Genomic DNA, 26,635 nt, shown 5'->3' with positions numbered 1-26,635 from the left:
GTGACAAGTAGCCTCCAAACACTAGAGCCCACCAGCAGGCCCATCATAAGTTCCAGCTCCCGGGGGCCATGGCACAGAGAGCGATGGTGGTGGTGGGGGGGGGGGGGGGGGGGGGCGAGCGAGACACAGAAGAGGGGGGGGGGGGGGGTTGGGGGGAGGCAAGTGAGCGAGACACAGATAGGGGGTGGGGGGCTCATCACTATGACCACCTGGAAGGCGGAGCATGAAACAAGAGGGGGGGGGGGCTTCCATTGTCTCCTGATCTCCATCACTTACTTGATGATGTTCTCCAAGAAGAGACGCGCGTTCCCCAAAACCTGAAAAACAAGAGAACAGATGTGTGAGTCACCTGATCACCCACCCAGTCTCAAGTCACATGACCTACAAAGGCCTGCACCCCTGCCACAAGTCACATGACTATAAAGCAGAGTGATAAGGGAATGTCAGCATCCAGGAGGAGCACCGCACTACACAGGCGGCAGCAGAGGGAGCGCTGTGTGCTGCCTCATAACTATACCCCCCACCCAATACTACCGCTCCCTAATCTCCCCCTCCCCCCTCCCCTTCCAGGCAAGGGCGGTGTATGGCGGTGATATACTGCGACCTTTTCCCTCATCCGCTGGTGATAAGAGAGGACTGTGACCCCGCAACGATCCCCCTCCCTCCCTTAGCTTATCAGGAGCCGCTCATACAGAGCCTGCTGGTGCAGAGGAGAGGAACCTCTCAAACACTGCCCGCAACTGCTCGTATACAGACCCCCAACACAGAGACCCCCGCTCCTCTCCCCCCCCCAGTGATGACACACAGACCCCCGCTCCTCTCCCCCCAGTGATGACACACAGACCCCCCGCTCCTCCCCCCCCAGTGATGACACACAGACCCCCGCTCCTCTCCCCCCAGTGATGACACACAGACCCCCCGCTCCTCTCCCCCCAGTGATGACACACAGACCCCCGCTCCTCTCCCCCCCCAGTGATGACACAGACCCCTCGCTCCTCTCCCCCCCAGTGATGACACACAGACCCCCGCTCCTCTCCCCCCAGTGATGACACACAGACCCCCCGCTCCTCTCCCCCCAGTGATGACACAGACCCCTCGCTTCTCTCCCCCCCAGTGATGACACACAGACCCCCGCTCCTCTCCCCCCAGTGATGACACACAGACCCCCGCTCCTCTCCCCCCCCAGTGATGACACACAGACCCCCGCTCCTCTCCCCCCCACAGTGATGACACACAGACCCCCCGCTCCCCTCCCCCGCACTCACCAGCATTATTACGCACCAGTTCAGGACCCCCCGGTAATTGCTGAAGCCGCTCGCTGAGCTGAGAAGAGACTCCTGTATCCTGTGACACCTGAGGAGGAGGATGGGAGTTATACTGTGCGTGTGATAGAGGAGGAGGAGGAGGAGGAGGATGGGAGTTATACTGTGCGTGTGATAGAGGAGGAGGAGGAGGAGGAGGATGGGAGTTATACTGTGCGTGTGATAGAGGAGGAGGAGGAGGAGGAGGATGGGAGTTATACTGGTCGTGTGATAGAGGAGGAGGAGGAGGAGGAGGATGGGAGTTATACTGTGCGTGTGATAGAGGAGGAGGAGGAGGAGGAGGATGGGAGTTTATACTGTGCGTGTGATAGAGGAGGAGGAGGAGGAGGAGGAGGATGGGAGTTATACTGTGCGTGTGATAGAGGAGGAGGAGGAGGAGGAGGATGGGAGTTATACTGTGCGTGTGATAGAGGAGGAGGAGGAGGAGGAGGAGGAGGATGGGAGTTATACTGTGCGTGTGATAGAGGAGGAGGAGGAGGAGGAGGAGGATGGGAGTTATACTGTGCGTGTGATAGAGGAGGAGGAGGAGGAGGAGGAGGATGGGAGTTATACTGTGCGTGTGATAGAGGAGGAGGAGGAGGAGGAGGATGGGAGTTATACTGTGCGTGTGATAGAGGAGGAGGAGGAGGAGGAGGATGGGAGTTATACTGTGCGTGTGATAGAGGAGGAGGAGGAGGAGGAGGATGGGAGTTATACTGTGCGTGTGATAGAGGAGGAGGAGGAGGAGGAGGATGGGAGTTATACTGTGCGTGTGATAGAGGAGGAGGAGGAGGAGGAGGATGGGAGTTATACTGTGCGTGTGATAGAGGAGGAGGAGGAGGAGGAGGATGGGAGTTATACTGTGCGTGTGATAGAGGAGGAGGAGGAGGAGGAGGATGGGAGTTATACTGTGCGTGTGATAGAGGAGGAGGAGGAGGAGGAGGAGGATGGGAGTTATACTGTGCGTGTGATAGAGGAGGAGGAGGAGGAGGAGGAGGATGGGAGTTATACTGTGCGTGTGATGGAGGAGGAGGAGGAGGAGGAGGAGGATGGGAGTTATACTGTGCGTGTGATAGAGGAGGAGGAGGAGGAGGAGGAGGATGGGAGTTATACTGTGCGTGTGATAGAGGAGGAGGAGGAGGAGGAGGAGGATGGGAGTTATACTGTGCGTGTGATAGAGGAGGAGGAGGAGGATGGGAGTTATACTGTGCGTGTGATAGAGGAGGAGGAGGAGGAGGAGGAGGATGGGAGTTATACTGTGCGTGTGATAGAGGAGGAGGAGGAGGAGGAGGAGGATGGGAGTTATACTGTGCGTGTGATAGAGGAGGAGGAGGAGGAGGAGGAGGATGGGAGTTATACTGTGCGTGTGATAGAGGAGGAGGAGGAGGAGGAGGAGGATGGGAGTTATACTGTGCGTGTGATAGAGGAGGAGGAGGAGGAGGAGGAGGATGGGAGTTATACTGTGCGTGTGATAGAGGAGGAGGAGGAGGAGGAGGAGGATGGGAGTTATACTGTGCGTGTGATAGAGGAGGAGGAGGAGGAGGAGGAGGATGGGAGTTATACTGTGCGTGTGATAGAGGAGGAGGAGGAGGAGGAGGAGGATGGGAGTTATACTGTGCGTGTGATAGAGGAGGAGGAGGAGGAGGAGGAGGATGGGAGTTATACTGTGCGTGTGATAGAGGAGGAGGAGGAGGAGGAGGAGGATGGGAGTTATACTGTGCGTGTGATAGAGGAGGAGGAGGAGGAGGAGGAGGATGGGAGTTATACTGTGCGTGTGATAGAGGAGGAGGAGGAGGAGGAGGAGGATGGGAGTTATACTGTGCGTGTGATAGAGGAGGAGGAGGAGGAGGAGGATGGGAGTTATACTGTGCGTGTGATAGAGGAGGAGGAGGAGGAGGAGGAGGATGGGAGTTATACTGTGCGTGTGATAGAGGAGGAGGAGGAGGAGGAGGAGGAGGATGGGAGTTATACTGTGCGTGTGATAGAGGAGGAGGAGGAGGATGGGAGTTATACTGTGCGTGTGATAGAGGAGGAGGAGGAGGAGGAGGATGGGAGTTATACTGTGCGTGTGATAGAGGAGGAGGAGGAGGAGGAGGAGGATGGGAGTTATACTGTGCGTGTGATAGAGGAGGAGGAGGAGGAGGAGGAGGATGGGAGTTATACTGTGCGTGTGATAGAGGAGGAGGAGGAGGAGGAGGAGGATGGGAGTTATACTGTGCGTGTGATAGAGGAGGAGGAGGAGGAGGAGGAGGATGGGAGTTATACTGTGCGTGTGATAGAGGAGGAGGAGGAGGAGGATGGGAGTTATACTGTGCGTGTGATAGAGGAGGAGGAGGAGGAGGATGGGAGTTATACTGTGCGTGTGATAGAGGAGGAGGAGGAGGATGGGAGTTATACTGTGCGTGTGATAGAGGAGGAGGAGGAGGAGGAGGATGGGAGTTATACTGTGCGTGTGATAGAGGAGGAGGAGGAGGATGGGAGTTATACTGTGCGTGTGATAGAGGAGGAGGAGGAGGATGGGAGTTATACTGTGCGTGTGATAGAGGAGGAGGAGGAGGAGGAGGATGGGAGTTATACTGTGCGTGTGATAGAGGAGGAGGAGGAGGAGGAGGATGGGAGTTATACTGTGCGTGTGATAGAGGAGGAGGAGGAGGAGGAGGGAGGAGGATGGAGTTATACTGTGCGTGTGATAGAGGAGGAGGAGAGGAGGAGGATGGGAGTTATACTGTGCGTGTGATAGAGAGGAGGAGGAGGAGGAGGATGGGAGGTTATACTGTGCGTGTGATAGAGGAGAGGAGGAGGAGGAGGATGGGAGTTATACTGTGCGTGTGATAGAGGAGGAGGAGGTAGGATGGGAGTTATCCTGTGCGTGTGATAGCGGAGGAGGAGGAGGAGGATGGGAGTTATACTGTGCGTGTGATAGAGGAGGAGGAGGATGGGAGTTATACTGTGCGTGTGATAAAGGAGGAGGAGGAGGAGGATGGGAGTTATACTGTGCGTGTGATAGAGGAGGAGGAGGAGGAGGAGGAGGATGGGAGTTATACTGTGCGTGTGATAGAGGAGGAGGAGGAGGAGGAGGAGGATGGGAGTTATACTGTGCGTGTGATAGAGGAGGAGGAGGAGGAGGATGGGAGTTATACTGTGCGTGTGATAGAGGAGGAGGAGGAGGAGGAGGAGGATGGGAGTTATACTGTGCGTGTGATAGAGGAGGAGGAGGAGGAGGATGGGAGTTATACTGTGCGTGTGATAGAGGAGGAGGAGGAGGAGGATGGGAGTTATACTGTGCGTGTGATAGAGGAGGAGGAGGAGGAGGAGGAGGATGGGAGTTATACTGTGCGTGTGATAGAGGAGGAGGAGGAGGAGGAGGAGGATGGGAGTTATACTGTGCGTGTGATAGAGGAGGAGGAGGAGGAGGAGGAGGAGGATGGGAGTTATACTGTGCGTGTGATAGAGGAGGAGGAGGAGGAGGAGGAGGATGGGAGTTATACTGTGCGTGTGATAGAGGAGGAGGAGGAAGGAGGAGGAGGGGAGTTATACTGTGCGTGTGATAGAGGAGGAGGAGGAGGAGGAGGATGGGAGCTTATACTGTTGCGTGTGATAGAGGAGGAGGAGGAGGAGGATGGGAGTTAGCCTGTGCGTGTGATAGAGGAGGAGGAGGAGGAGGAGGATGGGAGTTATACTGTGCGTGTGATAGAGGAGGAGGAGGAGGAGGAGGATGGGAGTTATACTGTGCGTGTGATAGTAGGAGGAGGAGGAGGAGGAGGATGGGAGTTATACTGTGTCGTGTGATAGAGGAGAGAGGAGGAGGAGGAGGATGGGAGTTATACTGTGCGTCTGTGGATAGAGGAGGAGGAGGAGGAGGATGGGAGTTATACTGTGCGTTGTGATAGAGGAGGAGGAGGAGGAGGAGGATGGGAGTCTATACTGTGCGTGTGATAGAGGAGGAGGAGGAAGGAGGAGGATGGGAGTTACTGTGCGTGTGATAGAGGAGGAGGAGGAGGAGGATGGATGGAGTTATACTGTGTCGTGTGATAGAGGAGGAGGAGGAGGGAGGAGGATGGGAGTTATACTGTGCGTGTGATAGAGGAGAGGAGGAGGAGGATGGGAGTTATACTGTGCGTGTGATAGAGGAGGAGGAGGAGGAGGAGGATGGAGTTATACCTGTGCGGTGTGATAGAGAGGAGGAGGAGGAGGAGGATGGGAGTATTTTATACTGTGCGTGTGATAGAGGACGAGGAGGAGGAGGATGGGAGTTATACTGTGCGTAGTGATAGAGGAGGAGGAGGAGGAGGAGGATGGGAGTTATACTGTGCGTGTGATAGAGGAGGAGGAGGAGGATGGGAGTTATACTGTGCGTGTGATAGAGGAGGAGGAGGAGGAGGAGGAGGGGAGTTATACTGTGCGTGTGATAGAGGAGGAGGAGGAGGAGGAGGATGGGAGTATATACTGTGCGTGTTATAGAGGAGGAGGAGGAGGAGGAGGATGGGAGTTATACTGTGCGTGTGATAAGGAGGGAGGAGGAGGAGGATGGGAGTTATACTGTGCGTGTGATAGAGGAGGAGGAGGAGGAGGATGGGAGTTATACTGTGCGTGTGATAGAGGAGGAGGAGGAGGAGGAGGATGGGAGTTATACTGTGCGTGTGATAGAGGAGGAGGAGGAGGAGGAGGATGGGAGTTATACTGTGCGTGTGATAGAGGAGGAGGAGGATGGGAGTGATACTGTGCGTGTGATAGAGGAGGAGGAGGAGGATGGGAGTTATACTGTGCGTGTGATAGAGGAGGAGGAGGAGGAGGAGGATGGGAGTTATACTGTGCGTGTGATAGAGGAGGAGGAGGAGGAGGAGGATGGGAGTTATACTGTGCGTGTGATAGAGGAGGAGGAGGAGGAGGAGGAGGATGATGGGAGTTATACTGTGCGTGTGATAGAGGAGGAGGAGGAGGATGGGAGTTATAGTGTGATAGAGGAGGAGGAGGAGGAGGAGGATGGGAGTTATACTGTGCGTGTGATAGAGGAGGAGGAGGAGGAGGAGGATGGGAGTATACTGTGGTTGTGATAGAGGAGTCAGGAGGAGGAGGAGGATGGGAGTTATACTGTGCGTGTGATAGAGGAGGAGGAGGAGGAGGAGGAGGATGATGGGAGTTATACTGTGCGTGTGATAGAGGAGGAGGAGGAGGATGGGAGTTATACTGTGCGTGTGATAGAGGAGGAGGAGGAGGAGGAGGATGGGAGTTATACTGTGCGTGTGATAGAGGAGGAGGAGGAGGAGGAGGATGGGAGTTATACTGTGCGTGTGATAGAGGAGGAGGAGGAGGAGGAGGAGGATGGGAGTTATACTGTGCGTGTGATAGAGGAGGAGAGGAGGAGGATGGGAGTTATACTGTGCGTGTGATAGAGGAGGAGGAGGAGGAGGAGGATGGGAGTTATACTGTGCGTGTGATAGAGGAGGAGGAGGAGGAGGATGGGAGTTATACTGTGCGTGTGATAGAGGAGGAGGAGGAGGAGGATGGGAGTTATACTGTGCGTGTGATAGAGGAGGAGGAGGAGGAGGATGGGAGTTATACTGTGCGTGTGATAGAGGAGGAGGAGGAGGAGGAGGATGGGAGTTATACTGTGCGTGTGATAGAGGAGGAGGAGGAGGAGGATGGGAGTTATACTGTGCGTGTGATAGAGGAGGAGGAGGAGGATGGTAGTTATACTGTGCGTGTGATAGAGGAGGAGGAGGAGGATGGGAGTTATACTGTGCGTGTGATAGAGGAGGAGGAGGAGGATGGGAGTTATACTGTGCGTGTGATAGAGGAGGAGGAGGAGGATGGGAGTTATACTGTGCGTGTGATAGAGGAGGAGGGAGGAGGATGGGAGTTATACTGTGCGTGTGATAGAGGAGGAGGAGGAGGAGGAGGATGGGAGTTATACTGTGCGTGTGATAGAGGAGGAGGAGGAGGAGGATGGGAGTTATACTGTGCGTGTGATAGAGGAGGAGGATGGGAGTTATACTGTGCGTGTGATGGAGGAGGAGGAGGAGGATGGGAGTTATACTGTGCGTGTGATAGAGGAGGAGGAGGAGGATGGGAGTTATACTGTGCGTGTGATAGAGGAGGAGGAGTATGGGAGTTATACTGTGCGTGTGATAGAGGAGGAGGAGGAGGAGGAGGAGGAGGATGGGAGTTATACTGTGCGTGTGATAGAGGACTAGGAGGAGGAGGAGGAGGATGGGAGTTATACTGTGCGTGTGATAGAGGACTAGGAGGAGGAGGATGGGAGTTATACTGTGCGTGTGATAGAGGAGGAGGAGGAGGAGGAGGATGGGAGTTATACTGTGCGTGTGATAGAGGAGGAGGAGGAGGAGGATGGGAGTTATACTGTGCGTGTGATAGAGGAGGAGGAGGAGGATGGGAGTTATACTGTGCGTGTGATAGAGGAGGAGGAGGAGGAGGATGGGAGTTATACTGTGCGTGTGATAAAGGAGGAGGAGGAGGAGGATGGGAGTTATACTGTGCGTGTGATAGAGGAGGAGGAGGAGGATGGGAGTTATACTGTGCGTGTGATAGAGGAGGAGGAGGATGGGAGTTATACTGTGCGTGTGATAAAGGAGGAGGAGGAGGAGGATGGGAGTTATACTGTGCGTGTGATAGAGGAGGAGGAGGAGGATGGGAGTTATACTGTGCGTGTGATAGAGGAGGAGGAGGAGGATGGGAGTTATACTGTGCGTGTGATAGAGGAGGAGGAGGAGGATGGGAGTTATACTGTGCGTGTGATAGAGGAGGAGGAGGAGGATGGGAGTTATACTGTGCGTGTGATAGAGGAGGAGGAGGAGGATGGGAGTTATACTGTGCGTGTGATAGAGGAGGAGGAGGAGGAGGATGGGAGTTATACTGTGCGTGTGATAGAGGAGGAGGAGGAGGAGGATGGGAGTTATACTGTGCGTGTGATAGAGGAGGAGGAGGATGGGAGTTATACTGTGCGTGTGATAGAGGAGGAGGAGGAGGAGGATGGGAGTTATACTTTGCGTGTGATAGAGGAGGAGGAGGAGGATGGGAGTTATACTGTGCGTGTGATGGAGGAGGAGGAGGATGGGAGTTATACTGTGCGTGTGATAGAGGAGGAGGAGGAGGATGGGAGTTATACTGTGCGTGTGATAGAGGAGGAGGAGGAGGAGGAGGATGGGAGTTATACTGTGCGTGTGATGGAGGAGGAGGAGGATGGGAGTTATACTGTGCGTGTGATAGAGGAGGAGGAGGATGGGAGTTATACTGTGCGTGTGATAGAGGAGGGGCTCTCGGTCGGGGGGGCGGGGCTGTGAGGTGTCGGGGGGCGGGGCTGTGAGGTGTCGGGGCTCTCGGTCGGGGGGCGGGGCTGTGAGGTGTCGGGGGGGGCTGTGAGGTGGCGGGGGGGGGGGGCTGTGAGGTGGCGGGGCTGTGAGGTGTCGGGCCTCTCGGTCGGGGGGGGGCGGGGCTGTGAGGTGTCGGGCCTCTCGGTCGGGGGGGCGGGGCTGTGAGGTGTCGAGGCTCTCGGTCGGGGGGGCGGGGCTGTGAGGTGTCGGGGCTCTCGGTCAGGGGGGCGGGGCTGTGAGGTGTCGGGGCTCTCGGTCGGGGGGGGCGGGGCTGTGAGGTGTCGGGGGGGGGGCTGTGAGGTGTCGGGGCTCTCGGTCGGGGGGGGCTGTGAGGTGTCGGGGGGGGACTGTGAGGTGTCGGGGGGGGCGGGGCTGTGAGGTGTCGGGGGGGCGGGGCTGTGAGGTGTCGGGGCTCTCGGTCGGGGGTGGCGGGGCTGTGAGGTGTCGGGGGGGGCTGTGAGGTGTCGGGGCTCTCGGTCGGGGGGGGGCTGTGAGGTGTCGGGGGGGCGGGGCTGTGAGGTGTCGGGGCTCTCGGTCGGGGGGGGGCTGTGAGGTGTCGGGGCTCTCGGTCGGGGGGGGGGCTGTGAGGTGTCGGGGCTCTCGGTCGGGGGGGCGGGGCTGTGAGGTGTCGGGGGGGGCGGGGCTGTGAGGTGTCGGGGCTCTCGGTCGGGGGGGCTGTGAGGTGTCGGGGGGGGGGGGCTGTGAGGTGTCGGGGCTCTCGGTCGGGCTGTGAGGTGTCGGGGGGGCGGGGCTGTGAGGTGTCAGGGCTCTCGGTCGGGGGGGGGGGGTGAGGTGTCGGGGGGGCGGGGCTGTGAGGTGTCGGGGTGGGGGGCTGTGAGGTGTCGGGGGGGCGGGGCTGTGAGGTGTCGGGGGGGGGCTGTGAGGTGTCGGGGGGGGCTGTGAGGTGTCGGGGGGGCGGGGCTGTGAGGTGTCGGGGGGGGGCGGGGCTGTGAGGTGTCGGGGGGGCGGGGCTGTGAGGTGTCGGGGCTCTCGGTCGGGGGGGGGGGTGTGAGGTGTCGGGGGGGCGGGGCTGTGAGGTGTCGGGGCTCTCGGTCGGGGGGGGCTGTGAGGTGTCGGGGGGGTGGGGCTGTGAGGTGTCGGGGCTCTCGGTCGGGGGGGCGGGGCTGTGAGGTGGCGGGGGGGGGCTGTGAGGTGTCGGGGCTCTCGGTCGGGGGGGCGGGGCCTGTGAGGTGTCGGGGGGGGTGAGGTGTCGGGGGGGGGCGGGGCTGTGAGGTGTCGGGGCTCTCGGTCGGGGGGGCGGGGCTGTGAGGTGTCGGGGCTCTCGGTCGGGGGGCGGGGCTGTGAGGTGTGGGGGGGGGGTGAGGTGTCGGGGGGGGCGGGGCTGTGAGGTGTCGGGGCTCTCGGTCGGGGGGGCGGGGCTGTGAGGTGTCGGGGCTGTGAGGTGTCGGGGCTCTCGGTCGGGGGGGCGGGGCTGTGAGGTGTCGGGGCTCTCGGTCGGGGGGGGCTGTGAGGTGGCGGGGCTGTGAGGTGTCGGGGCTCTCGGTCGGGGGGGCGGGGCTGTGAGGTGTCGGGGCTCTCGGTCGGGGGGGCGGGGCTGTGAGGTGTCGGGGCTCTCGGTCGGGGGGGCGGGGCTGTGAGGTGTCGGGGCTCTCGGTCGGGGGGGCGGGGCTGTGAGGTGTCGGGGCTCTCGGTCGGGGGGGGGCTGTGAGGGGGCGGGGCTGTGAGGTGTCGGGGCTCTCGGTCGGGGGGGCGGGGCTGTGAGGTGTCGGGGCTCTCGGTCGGGGGGCGGGGCTGTGAGGTGTGGGGGGGGGGTTGAGGTGTCGGGGGGGGCGGGGCTGTGAGGTGTCGGGGCTCTCGGTCGGGGGGGCGGGGCTGTGAGGTGTCGGGGCTCTCGGTCGGGGGGGGCTGTGAGGTGTCGGTACCGGAGCTCCGCCTCTCTCCGGGGTTTCTCGGGCTCCGGAGGGCTGTGGTTCGCACTCAGCAGCCGCTGCACCGGTCTCTTCCTCCGGGTCACCGCTCCTCCTTCGGTCTCGGCCATCTCCGCTCGGTTCTCTCTCACCCGCGGGTCACTCTTCCGTCCGAGGCCGTCGGGTCCGGTCACAGGTGTCCCCGCCCAGAGATTAAGTCATCCAATAGGATGTCGGAAGGCTCAGCAGGTCCCGCCCCCTGACCAATGATAATTAGGAACTTCTGTATAAGCCCCCGCCTCCACACACCAAACTTTGCTGCCATCCCAGGACGTTTCACAACTTCTAGCCCCGCCCACCTACACGAGGTCTCCACGCCCACTAATAACTTCCCGCTTTCTATCCTACTTACAGCCCCGCCTCTATACATAAGACACGCCCACAACCTGCTGCATTGCTTGATGGGACATGTAGTTCTTCTATCATGTTAGCCATGTGCGATTTGACGTAGAGGTGGGGGGGGCGGGGTTTCGTTGACGGTTAAGGCGCTGATTGGTTCAGAAGTTCTGGCGGATGTTGTCGGCGGTGTGATACTGACTGCAGCGGCTGAGAGATGACGGGAATCGCTGCCGGGAAACCGAGACGGCGGAGGGACATGAGGCCCGGGGGGAGAGAATCCGGGGGGGCTGGAGGTGAGGGAGGGAGGGAGGGGGGGGGCTGGAGGTGAGGGAGGTGAGGGAGGGAGGGAGGGAGGGAGGTGAGGGAGTGAGGGAGGGAGGGAGGGAGGGGGCTGGAGGTGAGGGAGGGAGGGGGCTGGAGGTGAGGGAGGGAGGGAGGTGAGGGAGGGAGGGGGCTGGAGGTGAGGGAGGGAGGGAGGTGAGGGAGGGAGGGAGGTGAGGGAGGGAGGGGGCTGGAGGTGAGGGAGGGAGGGGGCTGGAGGTGAGGGAGGGAGGGAGGGTGAGGGAGGGAGGGAGGTGAGGGAGGGAGGGGGCTGGAGGTGAGGGAGGGAGGGAGGGAGGGGGCTGGAGGTGAGGGAGGGAGGGAGGGAGGGGGCTGGAGGTGAGGGAGGGAGGGAGGGGGCTGGAGGTGAGGGAGGGAGGGAGGGGAGGGAGGGAGGGAGGTGAGGGAGGGAGGGAGGGAGGGAGGTGAGGGAGGGAGGGAGGGGGCTGGAGGTGAGGGAGGGAGGGAGGGGGCTGGAGGTGAGGGAGGGAGGGAGGGGGCTGGAGGTGAGGGAGGGAGGGGGCTGGAGGTGAGGGAGGGAGGGAGGGAGGGTGCTGGAGGTGAGGGAGGGAGGGAGGGGGCTGGAGGTGAGGGAGGGAGGGAGGGGGCTGGAGGTGAGGGAGGGAGGGAGGGGGCTGGAGGTGAGGGAGGGAGGGGGCTGGAGGTGAGGGAGGGGGGGAGGGGGCTGGAGGTGAGGGAGGGAGGGGGCTGGAGGTGAGGGAGGGGGGGAGGGAGGGGGCTGGAGGTGAGGGAGGGAGGGGGCTGGAGGTGAGGGAGGGGGGGAGGGAGGGAGGGGGCTGGAGGTGAGGGAGGGGGGGAGGGAGGGGGCTGGAGGTGAGGGAGGGGGGGAGGGAGGGGGCTGGAGGTGAGGGAGGGGGGGGGGAGGGGGCTGGAGGTGAGGGAGGGGGGGAGGGAGGGGGGGAGGGAGGGGGCTGGAGGTGAGGGGGGGAGGGAGGGGGCTGGAGGTGAGGGAGGGGGGAGGGAGGGGGCTGGAGGTGAGGGAGGGGGGGAGGGGAGGGGGTGGAGGGAGGGGGCTGGAGGTGAGGGAGGGGGGGAGGGGAGGGGGGAGGGAGGGGGCTGGAGGTGAGGGAGGGGCTGGAGGTGAGGGAGGGGGGGGAGGGGGCTGGAGGTGGGGGAGGGGGGGGGAGGGGGCTGGAGGTGAGGGAGGGGCTGGAGGTGAGGGAGGGGGGGGAGGGGGCTGGAGGTGAGGGAGGGGGGGGAGGGGGCTGGAGGTGAGGGAGGGGGGGGAGGGGGCTGGAGGTGAGGGAGGGGGGGGAGGGAGGGGGCTGGAGGTGAGGGAGGGAGGGGGGGAGGGGGGAGGGAGGGGGGGAGGGGGGGAGGGAGGGGCTGGAGGTGAGGGAGGGGGGGAGGGAGGGGGCTGGAGGTGAGGGAGGGGGGGAGGGAGGGGGCTGGAGGTGAGGGAGGGGGGGGAGGGAGGGGGCTGGAGGTGAGGGAGGGGGGGAGGGAGGGGGCTGGAGGTGAGGGAGGGGGGAGGGAGGGGGCTGGAGGTGAGGGGGGGAGGGAGGGGGCTGGAGGTGAGGGAGGAGGGAGGGGGCTGGAGGTGAGGGAGGGGGCTGGAGGTGAGGGAGGGGGCTGGAGGTGAGGGAGGGGGGGGGGCTGGAGGTGAGGGAGGGGGAGGGGGCTGGAGGTGAGGGAGGGGGGGGGGCTGGAGGTGAGGGAGGGGGGGGGGCTGGAGGTGAGGGAGGGGGGGGGGGCTGGAGGTGAGGGAGGGGGGGGGGGGGCTGGAGGTGAGGGAGGGGGGGGGGGGCTGGAGGTGAGGGAGGGGGGGGGGCTGGAGGTGAGGGAGGGGGGGGGCTGGAGGTGAGGGAGGGGGGGGGCTGGAGGTGAGGGAGGGGGGGGGCTGGAGGTGAGGGAGGGAGGGGGCTGGAGGTGAGGGAGGGGGGGAGGGAGGGGGCTGGAGGTGAGGGAGGGGGCTGGAGGTGAGGGAGGGGGGGAGGGAGGGGGTGGAGGTGAGGGAGGGAGGGAGGGAGGGAGGGGGCTGGAGGTGAGGGAGGGGGCTGGAGGTGAGGGAGGGGGGGGGGGCTGGAGGTGAGGGAGGGGGCTGGAGGTGAGGGAGGGGCTGGAGGTGAGGGAGGGGGGGGGGCTGGAGGTGAGGGAGGGGGGGGGGGCTGGAGGTGAGGGAGGGGGGGCTGGAGGTGAGGGGGGGGGCTGGAGGTGAGGAGGGGGGGGGGGCTGGAGGTGAGGGAGGGGGGGGGCTGGAGGTGAGGGAGGGGGGGGGGGCTGGAGGTGAGGGAGGGGGGGGGGGCTGGAGGTGAGGGAGGGGGGGGGGCTGGAGGTGAGGGAGGGGGGAGGGAGGGGGCTGGAGGTGAGGGAGGGGGGGGCTGGAGGTGAGGGGGGGGCTGGAGGTGAGGGGGGGGGCTGGAGGTGAGGGAGGGGGGGGGCTGGAGGTGAGGGAGGGGGGGGCTGGAGGTGAGGGGGGGGGCTGGAGGTGAGGGAGGGGGGGGGCTGGAGGTGAGGGAGGGGGGGGGGGCTGGAGGTGAGGGAGGGGGGGGGGGCTGGAGGTGAGGGAGGGGGCTGGAGGTGAGGGAGGGAGGGGGCTGGAGGTGAGGGAGGGAGGGAGGGGGCTGGAGGTGAGGGAGGGAGGGAGGGAGGGGGCTGGAGGTGAGGGAGGGAGGGAGGGGGCTGGAGGTGAGGGAGGGAGGGGGGGGCTGGAGGTGAGGGAGGGAGGGGGCTGGAGGTGAGGGAAGGAGGAAGGGAGGGGGCTGGAGGTGAGGAAGGGAGGGGGCTGGAGGTGAGGGAAGGAGGAAGGGAGGGGGTGGAGGTGAGGGAGGGAGGGGGCTGGAGGGGAGGGAAGGAGGAAGGGTGGAGGTGAGGGAAGGAGGAAGGGAGGGGGTGGAGGTGAGGGAAGGAGGAAGGGAGGGGGTGGAGGTGAGGGAGGGAGGGGGCTGGAGGTGAGGGAAGGAGGAAGGGAGGGGGTGGAGGTGAGGGAGGGAGGGGGCTGGAGGTGAGGGAGGGAGGGGGCTGGAGGTGAGGGAGGGAGGGGCTGGAGGTGAGGGAGGGAGGGGGCTGGAGGTGAGGGAGGGGGCTGGAGGTGAGGGAGGGAGGGGGCTGGAGGTGAGGGAGGGAGGGGGCTGGAGGGGAGGGGGGGAGGGGGCTGGAGGTGAGGGAGGGGGCTGGAGGTGAGGGAGGGGGGGGGGCTGGAGGTGAGGGAGGGGGGGGGGCTGGATGTGAGGCAGGGAGGGGCAGGGAATTTCGTCCCGGTAGTGCAGGGTGGGCGGGGCAGGGAATTGCGTCCCTGTAGTGCAGGGTGGGCGGGGCAGGGAATTGCGTCCCGGTAGATTGTGGAGGTGAGGGGGGGGGAAATCTGGAAGTGGGGGGGGAAATCTGGAAGTGGGGGGGGGAATCTGGGGGTGCTGGAGGTGAGGGAGGGAGGGGGCTGGAGGTGAGGGAGGGAGGGAGGGGGCTGGAGGTGAGGGAGGGAGGGAGGGAGGGGGCTGGAGGTGAGGGAGGGAGGGAGGGGGCTGGAGGTGAGGGAGGGAGGGGGCTGGAGGTGAGGGAGGGAGGGAGGGGGCTGGAGGTGAGGGAGGGAGGGAGGGGGCTGGAGGGGAGGGAGGGAGGGAGGGGGCTGGAGGTGAGGGAGGGAGGGGGCTGGAGGTGAGGGAGGGAGGGAGGGGGCTGGAGGTGAGGGAGGGAGGGAGGGGGCTGGAGGGGAGGGAGGGAGGGGGCTGGAGGTGAGGGAGGGAGGGGGCTGGAGGGAGGGAGGGGGCTGGAGGTGAGGGAGGGAGGGGGCTGGAGGTGAGGGAGGGAGGGGGCTGGAGGTGAGGGAGGGGGCTGGAGGTGAGGGAGCTGGAGGTGAGGGAGGGAGGGGGCTGGAGGTGAGGGAGGGAGGGGGCTGGAGGTGAGGGAGGGGGCTGGAGGTGAGGGGGGGAGGGAGGGGGCTGGAGGTGAGGGAGGGAGGGGCAGGGAATTTCGTCCCGGTAGTGCAGGGTCGGCGGGGCAGGGAAGTTGCGTCCCGGTAGTGCAGGGTGGGCGGGGCAGGGAATTGCGTCCCGGTAGATTCTGGAGGTGAGGGGGGGGGGGGGGAAATCTGGAAGTGGGGGGGAATCTGGGGGTGCTGGAGGTGAGGGGGGGAATCTGGGGCTGCTGGAGGTGAGGGGAGAATCTGGGGGTGCTGGAGGTGAGGGGAGAATCTGGGGGTGCTGGAGGTGAGGGGGGGAATCTGGGGGTGCGTCCCAGGAGTGCAGGGTGGGCGGGGTAGGGAAGTTGCGTCTTAGTAGTGCAGGGTGGGCGGGGCAGGGAAGTTGCGGGTAGGGAAGTTGTGTCCTGGTAGTGCGGGGTCGGCGGGCTGGGAAGTTGCGTACCGGTAGTGCAGCGTGGGCGGGGCAGGGAAGTTGCGTCCCGGCAGTGCAGGGTGGGCGGGTAGGGAGGTTGCGTCCCGGTAGTGCAGGGTCGGCGGGGCAGGGAAGTTGCGTCCCGGTAGTGCAGGGTGGGCGGGTAGGGAGATTACGTCCCAGTAGTGCAGGGTGGGCGGGTAGGGAGGTTGCGTCCCGGTAGTGCAGGGTGGGCGGGGCAGGCAATTGCGTCCCGGTAGTGCAGGTTGGGCGGGGCAGGGAAGTTGCGTCCCGGTAGTGCAGGGTGGGCGGGGCAGGGAAGTTGCGTCCCGGTAGTGCAGGGTGGGCGGGGCAGGGAATTTCGTCCCGGTAGTGCAGGGTCGGCGGGGCAGGGAAGTTGCGTCCCGGTAGTGCAGGGTGGGCGGGGCAGGGAAGTTGCGTCCCGGTAGTGCAGGGTGGGCGGGTAGGGAGGTTGCGTCCCGGTAGTGCAGGGTCGGCGGGGCAGGGAAGTTGCGTCCCGGTAGTGCAGGGTGGGCGGGTAGGGAGATTACGTCCCGGTAGTGCAGGGTGGGCGGGTAGGGAGGTTGCGTCCCGGTAGTGCAGGGTGGGCGGGGCAGGCAATTGCGTCCCGGTAGTGCAGGTTGGGCGGGGCAGGGAAGTTGCGTCCCGGTAGTGCAGGGTGGGCGGGGCAGGGAAGTTGCGTCCCGGTAGTGCAGGGTGGGCGGGGCAGGGAATTTCGTCCCGGTAGTGCAGGGTCGGGGGGGCAGGGAAGTTGCGTCCCGGTAGTGCAGGGTGGGCGGGGCAGGGAATTGCGTCCCTGTAGTGCAGGGTGGGCGGGGCAGGGAATTGCGTCCCTGTAGTGCAGGGTGGGCGGGGCAGGGAATTGCGTCCCGGTAGTGCAGGGTGGGCGGGTAGGGAGGTTAGGTGCCTTTGAGGCGGTAGTTCCGGTGGGCGCCTGTAGGACTGGGTGGGTGGAGTGAGGCGCCTGTATATGTCTGGTCACATGACACATATGATTGAGCTCCGTCTTTTGTTTTGCCGGCAGGGCGGAGCTTGTCCTGGCGTAAGCAGAAATCTGTCCTCATCTATGAAGCCCTGACCCAGGACCCTGTGGACGTGGAGACCTTGCGTGAGGCGGCAGTCACTGAGGGGGGGCTCCTCAGTCAGGAGATCAGACGTCGGGTGTGGCCAAAGCTTCTCAACATCAATGTGTACTCCCTGCCCCCCAAACCAGGTACGAGTTTGATATGGGTGAGTACACACCTCTGTTATATCCTGTGGTGGAGTGCCGCGTGGGTGAGTACTCACCTCTGTTATGCCCTGTAGTGGAGGGGGATAGGTCAGTACACACCTCTGTTATGTCCTCTGGTGGAGTGCTGGATGGATGAGTACACACCTCTGTTATGTCCTGTGGTGCAGTGGGATGGGTGAGTACACACCTGTTATGCTCTGTGGTAGAGTGCTGGATGGGTGAGTACACACCTCTGTTATGTCCTCTGGTAGAGTCCTGGATACACACCTCCTATTATGTTCTGGATGGGTGAGTACACACCTCTGTTATGTCCTGTGGTGGAGCGGGTTGGGTGAGTACACACCTATGTTATGTCCTGTGGTGGAGGGGGATGGGTGAGTACACACCTATGTTATGTCCTGTGGTGGAGCAGGATGGGTGAGTACACACCTCTGTTATGTCCTGTGGTGGAGGGGGATGGGTCAGTACACACCTATGTTATGTCCTGTGGTGGAGCGGGATGGGTCAGTACACACCTCTGTTATGTCCTGTGGTGGAGCGGGATGGGTGAGTACACACCTATGTTATGTCCTGTGGTGGAGCAGGATGGGTGAGTACACACCTCTGTTATGTCCTGTGGTGGAGCAGGATGGGTGAGTACACACCTCTGTTATGTCCTGTGGTGGAGCGGGATGGGTGAGTACACACCTATGTTATGTCCTGTGGTGGAGCAGGATGGGTGAGTACACACCTCTGTTATGTCCTGTGGTGGAGCAGGATGGGTGAGTACACACCTCTGTTATGTCCTGTGGTGGAGCAGGATGGGTGAGTACACACCTCTGTTATGTCCTGTGGTGGAGCAGGATGGGTGAGTACACACCTCTGTTATGTCCTGTGGTGGAGCGGGATGGGTGAGTACAAACCTCTGTTATGTCCTCTGGTAGAGTCCTGGATACACACCTCCTATTATGTTCTGGATGGGTGAGTACACACCTCTGTTATGTCCTGTGGTGGAGCAGGATGGGTGAGTACACACCTCTGTTATGTCCTGTGGTGGAGCGGGATGGGTGAGTACAAACCTCTGTTATGTCCTCTGGTAGAGTCCTGGATACACACCTCCTATTATGTTCTGGATGGGTGAGTACACACCTATGTTATGTCCTGTGGTGGAGCGGGATGGGTGAGTACACACCTCCGTTATGTTCCTTTTAGCCCGGGCAGCATAATGATCAACCTCCTGGCATTAGTGTCAGCCAGAGGTGTGAGGTGCAGCGCTCCTTTCTCTTTTTGTCCATATAATAATCAATGTACTCTGTACAAACTCTTCCTACCTGCTCAGCGGCCACAGAAGCAGGTGTCCTGGTGGGTGAGATGATCCGGTGCTCCCGGGTCACTATGGCTGCTGTGGATCAGGTGGTGGTGTATCTTCCTGCGGGACCTGTATAGAGCTCGATCAATGTAAATCCCTCCTCGGCTTCGCTATGTCCCCCCTCCCCCCATTATTCTGATATGCTGGAATATAGGATTCCTGCCGCTGGTTGCTCTGCTCTGTCCATGGCTGTATATGTGTCTGGGGCAGGATGTGACCGGTCGCTCTGTTCTCCCTCCCGCTGTGTATATATGTCTGGGGCAGGATGTGACCGGTCGCTCTGTTCTCCCTCCCGCTGTGTAGATGTGTCTGGGGCAGGATGTGACTGGTCGCTCTGTTCTCCCTCCCGCTGTGTAGATGTGTCTGGGGCAGGATGTGACTGGTCGCTCTGTTCTCCCTCCCGCTGTGTAGATGTGTCTGGGGCAGGATGTGACCGGTCGCTCTATTCTCCCTCCCGCTGTGTATATGTGTCTGGGGCAGGATGTGACCGGTCGCTCTATTCTCCCTCCCGCTGTGTAGATGTGACCGGTCGCTCTATTCTCCCTCCCGCTGTGTAGATGTGACTGGTCACTCTGTTCTCCCTCCTGCTGTGTAGATGTGTCTGGGGCAGGATGTGACTGGTCGCTCTGTTCTCCCTCCCGCTGTGTATATGTGTCTGGGGCAGGATGTGACCGGTCGCTCTGTTCTCCCTCCCACTGTGTGTATGTGTCTGGGGCAGGATGTGACCGGTCGCTCTATTCTCCCTCCCGCTGTGTAGATGTGTCTGGGGCAGGATGTGACCGGTCGCTCTGTTCTCCCTCCCGCTGTGTATATGTGTCTGGGGCAGGATGTGACTGGTCGCTCTGTTCTCCCTCCCGCTGTGTATATGTGTCTGGGGCAGGATGTGACCAGTCGCTCTATTCTCCCTCCCGCTGTGTATATATGTCTGGGGCAGGATGTGACCGGTCGCTCTATTCTCCCTCCCACTGTGTGTATGTGTCTGGGGCAGGATGTGACCGGTCGCTCTATTCTCCCTCCCGCTGTGTAGATGTGTCTGGGGCAGGATGTGACCGGTCGCTCTGTTCTCCCTCCCGCTGTGTAGATGTGTCTGGGGCAGGATGTGACCGGTCGCTCTATTCTCCCTCCCGCTGTGTAGATGTGACCGGTCGCTCTGTTCTCCCTCCCGCTGTGTGGAAGTGACCGGTCGCTCTGTTCTCCCTCCCGCTGTGTAGATGTGACCGGTCGCTCTATTCTCCCTCCCGCTGTGTAGATGTGACTGGTCACTCTGTTCTCCCTCCCGCTGTGTAGATGTGACTGGTCACTCTGTTCTCCCTCCCGCTGTGTAGATGTGACTGGTCACTCTGTTCTCCCTCCCGCTGTGTAGATGTGACCGGTCGCTCTGTTCTCCCTCCCACTGTGTATATGTGTCTGGGGCAGGATGTGACCAGTCGCTCTATTCTCCCTCCCACTGTGTAGATGTGACCGGTCGCTCGGTTCTCCCTCCTGCTGTGTATATGTGTCTGGGGCAGGATGTGACCAGTCGCTCTATTCTCCCTCCCACTGTGTAGATGTGACCGGTCGCTCTGTTCTCCCTCCTGCTGTGTAGATGTGACTGGTCGATCTGTTCTCCCTCCCGCTGTATAGATGTGTCTGGGGCAGGATGTGACCGGTCGCTCTATTCTCCCTCCCGCTGTGTAGATGTGTCTGGGGCAGGATGTGACCGGTCGCTCTATTCTCCCTCCCGCTGTGTAGATGTGACTGGTCACTCTGTTCTCCCTCCCGCTGTGTAGATGTGACCGGTCGCTCTGTTCTCCCTCCCGCTGTGTAGATGTGACCGGTTGCTCTGTTCTCCCTCCCGCTGTGTAGATGTGACTGGTCACTCTGTTCTCCCTCCCGCTGTGTAGATGTGACTGGTCACTCTGTTCTCCCTCCCGCTGTGTAGATGTGACCGGTCGCTCTATTCACCCTCCCACTGTGTAGATGTGACTGGGGCAGGATGTGACCGGTCGCTCTGTTCTCCCTCCCACTGTGTATATGTGTCTGGGGCAGGATGAGACCGGTCGCTCTATTCTCCCTCCCACTGTGTAGATGTGACCGGTCGCTCGGTTCTCCCTCCTGCTGTGTATATGTGTCTGGGGCAGGATGTGACCAGTCGCTCTATTCTCCCTCCCACTGTGTAGATGTGACCGGTCTCTCTGTTCTCCCTCCCGCTGTGTAGATGTGACCGGTCGCTCTATTCTCCCTCCCACTGTGTAGATGTGACTGGGGCAGGATGTGACCGGTCGCTCTGTTCTCCCTCCCACTGTGTATATGTGTCTGGGGCAGGATGTGACCAGTCGCTCTATTCTCCCTCCCACTGTGTAGATGTGACCGGTCGCTCGGTTCTCCCTCCTGCTGTGTATATGTGTCTGGGGCAGGATGTGACCAGTCGCTCTATTCTCCCTCCCACTGTGTAGATGTGACCGGTCGCTCTGTTCTCCCTACCGCTGTGTAGATGTGACCGGTTGCTCTGTTCTCCTTCCTGCTGTGTAGATGTGACCGCTCTGTTTTCCCTCACGCTGTGTAGATGTGACCGGTCGCTCTGCTCTCCCTCCCGCTATGTAGATGTGACCGGTCACTCGGTTCTCCCTACCGCTGTGTGGAAGTTACCGGTCGCTCTGTTCTCCCTCCCGCTGTGTAGATGTGACCGGTCGCTCTGTTCTCCCTCCCGCTATGTAGATGTGACCGGTCACTCGGTTCTCCCTACCGCTGTGTGGAAGTTACCGGTCGCTCTGTTCTCCCTCCCGCTGTGTAGATGTGACTGGTCGCTCTGTTCTCTCTCCCGCTGTGTAGATGTCACTGGTCGCTCTGTTTTCCCTCCCGCTGTGTGGAAGTGACCGGTCGCTCTTTTCTCCCTCACGCTGTGTAGATTTGACTGGTCGCTCTGTTCTCCTTCCTGCTGTGTAGATGTGACTGATCGCTCTGTTCTCCTTCCTGCTGTGTAGATGTGACTGATCGCTCTGTTCTCCTTCCTGCTGTGTAGATGTGACTGATCGCTCTGTTCTCCTTCCTGCTGTGTAGATGTGACTGATCGCTCTGTTCTCCTTCCTGCTGTGTAGATGTGACCGGTTGCTCTGTTCTCCTTCCTGCTGTGTAGATGTGACCGGTCGCTCTGTTCTCCCTCCCGCTGTGTAGATGTGACTGGTCGCTCTGTTCTCCCTCCCGCTGTGTAGATGTGACCGGTCGCTCTGTTCTCCCTCCCGCTGTGTGGAAGTGACCGGTCGCTCTGTTCTCCCTCCCGCTGTGTAGATGTGACTGGTCGCTCTGTTCTCTCTCCCGTTGTGTAGATGTGACGAGTCGCTCTGTTCTCCTTCCTGCTGTGTAGATGTGACCGGTCGCTCTGCTCTTCCCCCATTATATACATGTAACAGACATCACTTCTTGTATCCCAGGACCCGCCCTCCGTGCCAATCACCGTGATTGTAACCAGGTGCTGATGGATGTCAGGCGCTCGCTGAAGAGGTTTCCTGCAGGTGGGTGTAGTGACTCCGCCCATGTGTTGCAGGTATGGTGGGGGTGGGGTCTGTGTGTAGTGACTCCGCCCGTGTGTTGCAGGGTCTGTGTATAGTGGGCACTGTGTAGTGACTCCGCCCATGTGTTGCAGGTATGGTGGAGGTGGGGTCTGTGTGTAGTGACTCCGCCCGTGTGTTGCAGGTATGTGGGGGGGCGGGGTCTGTGTATAGTGGGCACTGTGTAGTGACTCCGCCCATGTGTTGCAGGTATGGTGGAGGTGGGGTCTGTGTGTAGTGACTCCGCCCGTGTGTTGCAGGTATGTGGGGGGGGGCGGGGTCTCTGTATAGTGGGCACTGTGTAGTGACTCCGCCGATGTGTTGCAGGTATGGTGGGGTCTGTGTGTAGTGACTCCGCCCGTGTGTTGCAGGTATGTGGGGGGGCGGGGTCTGTGTATAGTGGGCACTGTGTAGTGACTCCGCCCATGTGTTGCAGGTATGGTGGGGTCTGTGTGTAGTGACTCCGACCGTGTGTTGCAGGTATGTGGGGGGGCGGGGTCTGTGTATAGTGGACACTGTGTAGTGACTTCGCCCACGTGTTACAGGTATGGTGGAGGCGGAGCGCTGTGCGTTGCAGGAGCAGCTGGTGGATATGATCCTCTTCGTCCTCGGCTGTCACCCACAGCTGCACTATTACCAGGGTTACCATGATGTGGCGGTGACGTTACTGCTGACTGTTGGCCTCCGCCTGGGCACTGCCATGCTGCAGACTCTCTCCACCCATCATCTCCGGTACGTGTGCCCCCCCCCCCCCCCGGCTGTACATTCAGGAAGTCACATGACTCTTGTATTCCCCTCCCTAGAGATTTTATGGACCCCACAATGGAGCGGACGCGGAGTGTGCTGAACTACCTGATGCCACTGATCCAGAGCGAGAGTCCCACTCTGCATGAGTTTCTGATCAGGTGCGAAGCAGGTCAGCAGGGAACACTGGAGACCTGCATGGTGGTGGTGGTGATTGGGGCTGGTTGTGATGATGATGGTGGTGGGGGTAGTGATGATGATGGGGGGCAGTCGTGATGTTGATGGTGGTGGCGGCGGCGGCTGTTGTTTGGAGAGTCTCGAGTCCAGTGGTGACACGGAAAGCTGGTAAGGGAATGCACTGTGCCAACACAAGGTTTGGACGTCTCCTCTAGAAGGCAGTGTGTGATAAGAGTAACGACAATGCAGAAATGTCCCTCTTGAAGGAGCTGAGACTGTCCTGAAGGAAAGCCAGTGTCTGGACTTGGACCAAGATCCACTGTGGGTGGTCAGTCTTAATTCCAGGAGGAGGATGATGATGATGGGAAGGAGAGATTTGTCCCTGTGTGGTTTGGTTGTGGAAAGTACCTCAGAAGCTTGCGTCCATGGTCAGGATCTGCCATTAAAAGAGAGTGGGCCAAAAGGTTGTTGGGGCCAATCGCCTCCTCTGTCAGCTGCAGACTAAGGAGAGAATATTGACCTTCTGGTCCAGGAATGGTTCCCGGGGGAGTGTCGCTGTTTAAAGGGGGTGCATGTGAAATTGTGACTAACGCACGGCCTCAATGGAAGCCACCATGGAGCCCAGGACTTTCTGGTCTGCAGAAGGCAAACTCTGGAGTCTAGGGAGGACTGTTTGTCTTGAGGAAGAAATTCCCTTGCTGAGCAGGTATTAAGAACTAACCCTAGAAAGGAGATTGTGGCGGAGATTTGGGGTGGTTTATCAGACACCTGAATCTGGAGAGCGTGTCTAGGATGATGTTGGCCAGGTTCTCCTCCCGGGATGGCACTTTTATCATGGTGTTGTCCAGGTACGGGACGACCGTGATTCCCACAGAGCATGGCAGTGCCATCACCGTCAAGAGAAGATATGGGGAGTGTGGTAAGGTTGAATGGTAGGGCCACCAGCTGGTGTTCGTAGTGGAGGGCAAAGCACAGAAGTGCTGATGAGAGGTTTATCGGGACATGTAAGTAGGCGTCCCTGATGTCCACTGGTTGGAGATGAGTGCTACTTGAGTGTGCTCCAAGTTGGGTGTAGCCCTAGGGAGTCCTGGAAAGCATGGATTAGGCCTATGGATTGACTGTCCAGTTTCGTTAGCCGCTGGTATTCAAATGGCAGACGATCAGCATCAAGCATGGCGAGTGGTGTTCATCTCTACCACCGAGGAAAGGAACTTCCCTTGTTCCATGGAAGCGACCGCTGACCGTAGTGATTTATTGTCAGTCTCTGGCGTTTCCACAAAGTGGTTGTGGTGTTTCCGGTCCAGAATGGGGCAGACCGTCTGTCTAGACTCTGAGTATACCAGCTAGTGAGGAGGATGCTGGTCCTGGCCATGTGCTGGGCTTAGATACTCATGAGGCCTCTGACACTGGCGCATGGCATTCTCTCTGCTTCCTCCTTGGTAACGTCCAGTCTGGTCCTGGTTTTCTCACTTGGGTCGGGCTTCTTTATACTGCCCCTTCTGCAGAAGTGTGCACTAATTTGGAGATCTCCTACGAGGCGGGGGTACAAGGCAGGGGTGCCCCCTTTTTGCCATTGAGCCTCAGGCTGCGGCCATCCATGCCTCCTTCTCTGTGGGGTATCCACTGGGGGTTGATTATGGGAAAGGTTTCCTTATACGCTGGGGTGATACGCTGGCCGATGGGGCAGATGCAGACGCTTCCCTCCCCGATGGGGCAGATGCAGACGCTTCCCTCCCCGATGGGGCAGGTGCAGGTGCTTCCCTCCCCGATGGGGCAGGTGCAGGTGCTTCCCTCCCCGATGGGGCAGATGCAGACGCTTCCCTCCCCCATGGGGCAGGTGCAGGTGCTTCCCTCCCCGATGGGGCAGATGCAGGTGCTTCCCTCCCCCATGGGGCAGGTGCAGACGCTTCCCTCCCCCATGGGGCAGGTGCAGACGCTTCCCTCCCCCATGGGGCAGGTGCAGACGCTTCCCTCCCCCATGGGGCAGGTGCAGACGCTTCCCTCCCCCATGGGGCAGGTGCAGACGCTTCCCTCCCCCATGGGGCAGGTGCAGACGCTTCCCTCCCCCATGGGGCAGATGCCGACGCTTCCCTCCCCCATGGGGCAGGTGCAGACGCTTCCCTCCCCGATGGGGCAGATGCAGGCGCTTCCCTCCCCCATGGGGCAGGTGCAGACGCTTCCCTCCCCCATGGGGCAGGTGCAGACGCTTCCCTCCCCCATGGGGCAGGTGCAGACGCTTCCCTCCCCCATGGGGCAGGTGCAGACGCTTCCCTCCCCCATGGGGCAGATGCCGACGCTTCCCTCCCCCATGGGGCAGGTGCAGACGCTTCCCTCCCCCATGGGGCAGGTGCAGACGCTTCCCTCCCCCATGGGGCAGGTGCAGACGCTTCCCTCCCCCACGGGGCAGATGCCGACGCTTCCCTCCCCGATGGGGCAGATGCAGGCGCTTCCCTCCCCCATGGGGCAGGTGAAGACGCTTCCCTCCCCCATGGGGCAGGTGCAGACGCTTCCCTCCCCCATGGGGCAGAAGTCACAGCTTCGTGTCACTTAATCTAGGGCCGTTCTTTGCGCCTCCAGAAGAGGGAGCAGCTTCCCCTGTCACTATTGGGCAGGATTAACATTTTTAAAGTGATTTCTATTTCAGGCGTCCCCAGTGGTCCCCCCCAAAAGTTTCTCTATCTAGTTTGACACAGTTCTGCGATCCTTGGTAAAGCAAGTCTCCTAGGATGAGTCTTGCATCTCTTCAGGCGCCCAGGCATCCAGGTGGTTTGGCGGCTCCTTAGATGGATCCCTGCTTCCTGGCCTCCCTGTTAGTGTGAGTTGGTGGCTGGACTTGGATCTGGGTGACGCTGCGGTCGCTCTTGCCGCGGCATTGCTGGGGTCCTGTGATGACCTGGTTATTACCTGTAGATTCAACTCCTCCTCTTTATGGCCGATAGGGGTGGCATCTTCTGATAATTCGGTTCAGGGAAGAAAAAGAGTGCTGCACCTCACACCTATGGCTGACACTAGTGCCTCTCTGCTGCATAAAAAACATCAGAATTTTGTGTATGTATTGATCAAGCCATACTGCCCCATGTACCTCGTGCCGGTATCTGATACACATGGGTCCCTACACTAAGTCCACACTGTGTCGGTTAGTGGCCACCACCCCCGCAGGCGTGCACAGTCAGGGAACGGGGGCCATGGGACGGGACCAGACCCAAAAATATCCCTCCTGTTTGTCCCATTCTATCTGCAGTAGCAATGGTGAGCGCAATACCTTATCCAGACTTGTGCTGTTTGGGGGCAGCTTCCTCCGCCGGTGGTGCTGGCTGGGAGTTTTTTGGTGTGGCATTTTTGGGTCTGGTCCTGTGGCATGGGGGTTGCAGGGCCGTTCCATGGCCTCCCTTCCCTGACTGTGCACGCCTGCGGGGGTGGTGGTCGCTGACTGGCACAGTGTGGACTTAGTGTAGGGACCCATGTGTATCAGATACCTGCACGCGGTACATGGGGCAGTATGGCTTGATCAATTCATACACAAAATTCTGATGTTTTTTATGCAGCCGAGAGGCACTAGTATCAGCCATAGGTGTGAGGTGCAGCACTCTGTTTCTTCCCTGAACCGTATCTTCTGATGATTGCTTCAGGCAGCGATCGGGACGTTCATGTGGTGGAGTAGTGCCTAGAATCCAATCCTCTTGGCGCTCAGTTGTGACCATTTTGGTTTCCCATTTCTCTGTTCACCAGATGTACGTTTACCGGATAGCATTAAAGGGAACCTGTCACCAGGGACGCAGGCACGGTGCAGCCCCCGAATACTTACCCTTTCCGGCGAGTCCTGCTCCTGGAGCCGGTCCCGGGACGAAGATATCAGAGCCCGAAGCCGTGCGCACACGCTGCAGAGATGGGTCTGATGCCCATAGAGAATGACGGCTCCAGTCCTTCTCTATGGGCATCGGACTCATCTCGGGTAATTTGCATACGGCAGTGCTTCGGGCGCTGGGATCTTCATCCCGGGACCGGATCCAGGGGCGGGACTCGCCGGAAGGAGTAAGTACCCGGGGGCTGCACCAGGGGGTCGGGCGGGCTCTGT

At 60.9% G+C, this 26,635-nt stretch overlaps 2 protein-coding genes across 2 annotated transcripts in view; one reads left to right on the top strand and one right to left on the bottom strand.

The window, feature by feature from the left end:
• The window catches only part of DGAT1 (diacylglycerol O-acyltransferase 1), a 28,164-nt gene extending 17,431 nt beyond the window's left edge, over positions 1-10,733 (bottom strand). Inside the window, exons 1-3 of the mRNA XM_069956869.1 lie at positions 10,516-10,733; positions 1,266-1,353; positions 277-317 (exon numbers count right to left, since the gene is read on the bottom strand). Coding sequence (XP_069812970.1) covers positions 277-317; positions 1,266-1,353; positions 10,516-10,631 — 245 coding nt within the window. The 5' untranslated portion in view covers positions 10,632-10,733. The remainder of the gene's footprint in view (positions 1-276; positions 318-1,265; positions 1,354-10,515) is intronic.
• A 365-nt stretch (positions 10,734-11,098) lies between these two features.
• LOC138784252 (TBC1 domain family member 20-like) overlaps positions 11,099-26,635 on the top strand; it is a 29,235-nt gene continuing 13,698 nt past the window's right edge. The window contains exons 1-5 of the mRNA XM_069959765.1: positions 11,099-11,192; positions 16,558-16,746; positions 21,523-21,603; positions 22,185-22,371; positions 22,443-22,544. Of these exons, the coding sequence (XP_069815866.1) occupies positions 11,114-11,192; positions 16,558-16,746; positions 21,523-21,603; positions 22,185-22,371; positions 22,443-22,544 (638 nt within the window). The 5' untranslated portion in view covers positions 11,099-11,113. The remainder of the gene's footprint in view (positions 11,193-16,557; positions 16,747-21,522; positions 21,604-22,184; positions 22,372-22,442; positions 22,545-26,635) is intronic.

Source organism: Dendropsophus ebraccatus, chromosome 2 (genome assembly GCF_027789765.1).
Source record: "Dendropsophus ebraccatus isolate aDenEbr1 chromosome 2, aDenEbr1.pat, whole genome shotgun sequence".
NCBI lineage: Eukaryota > Metazoa > Chordata > Amphibia > Anura > Hylidae > Dendropsophus > Dendropsophus ebraccatus.
This window is presented reverse-complemented; position numbering and strand designations above follow the sequence as displayed.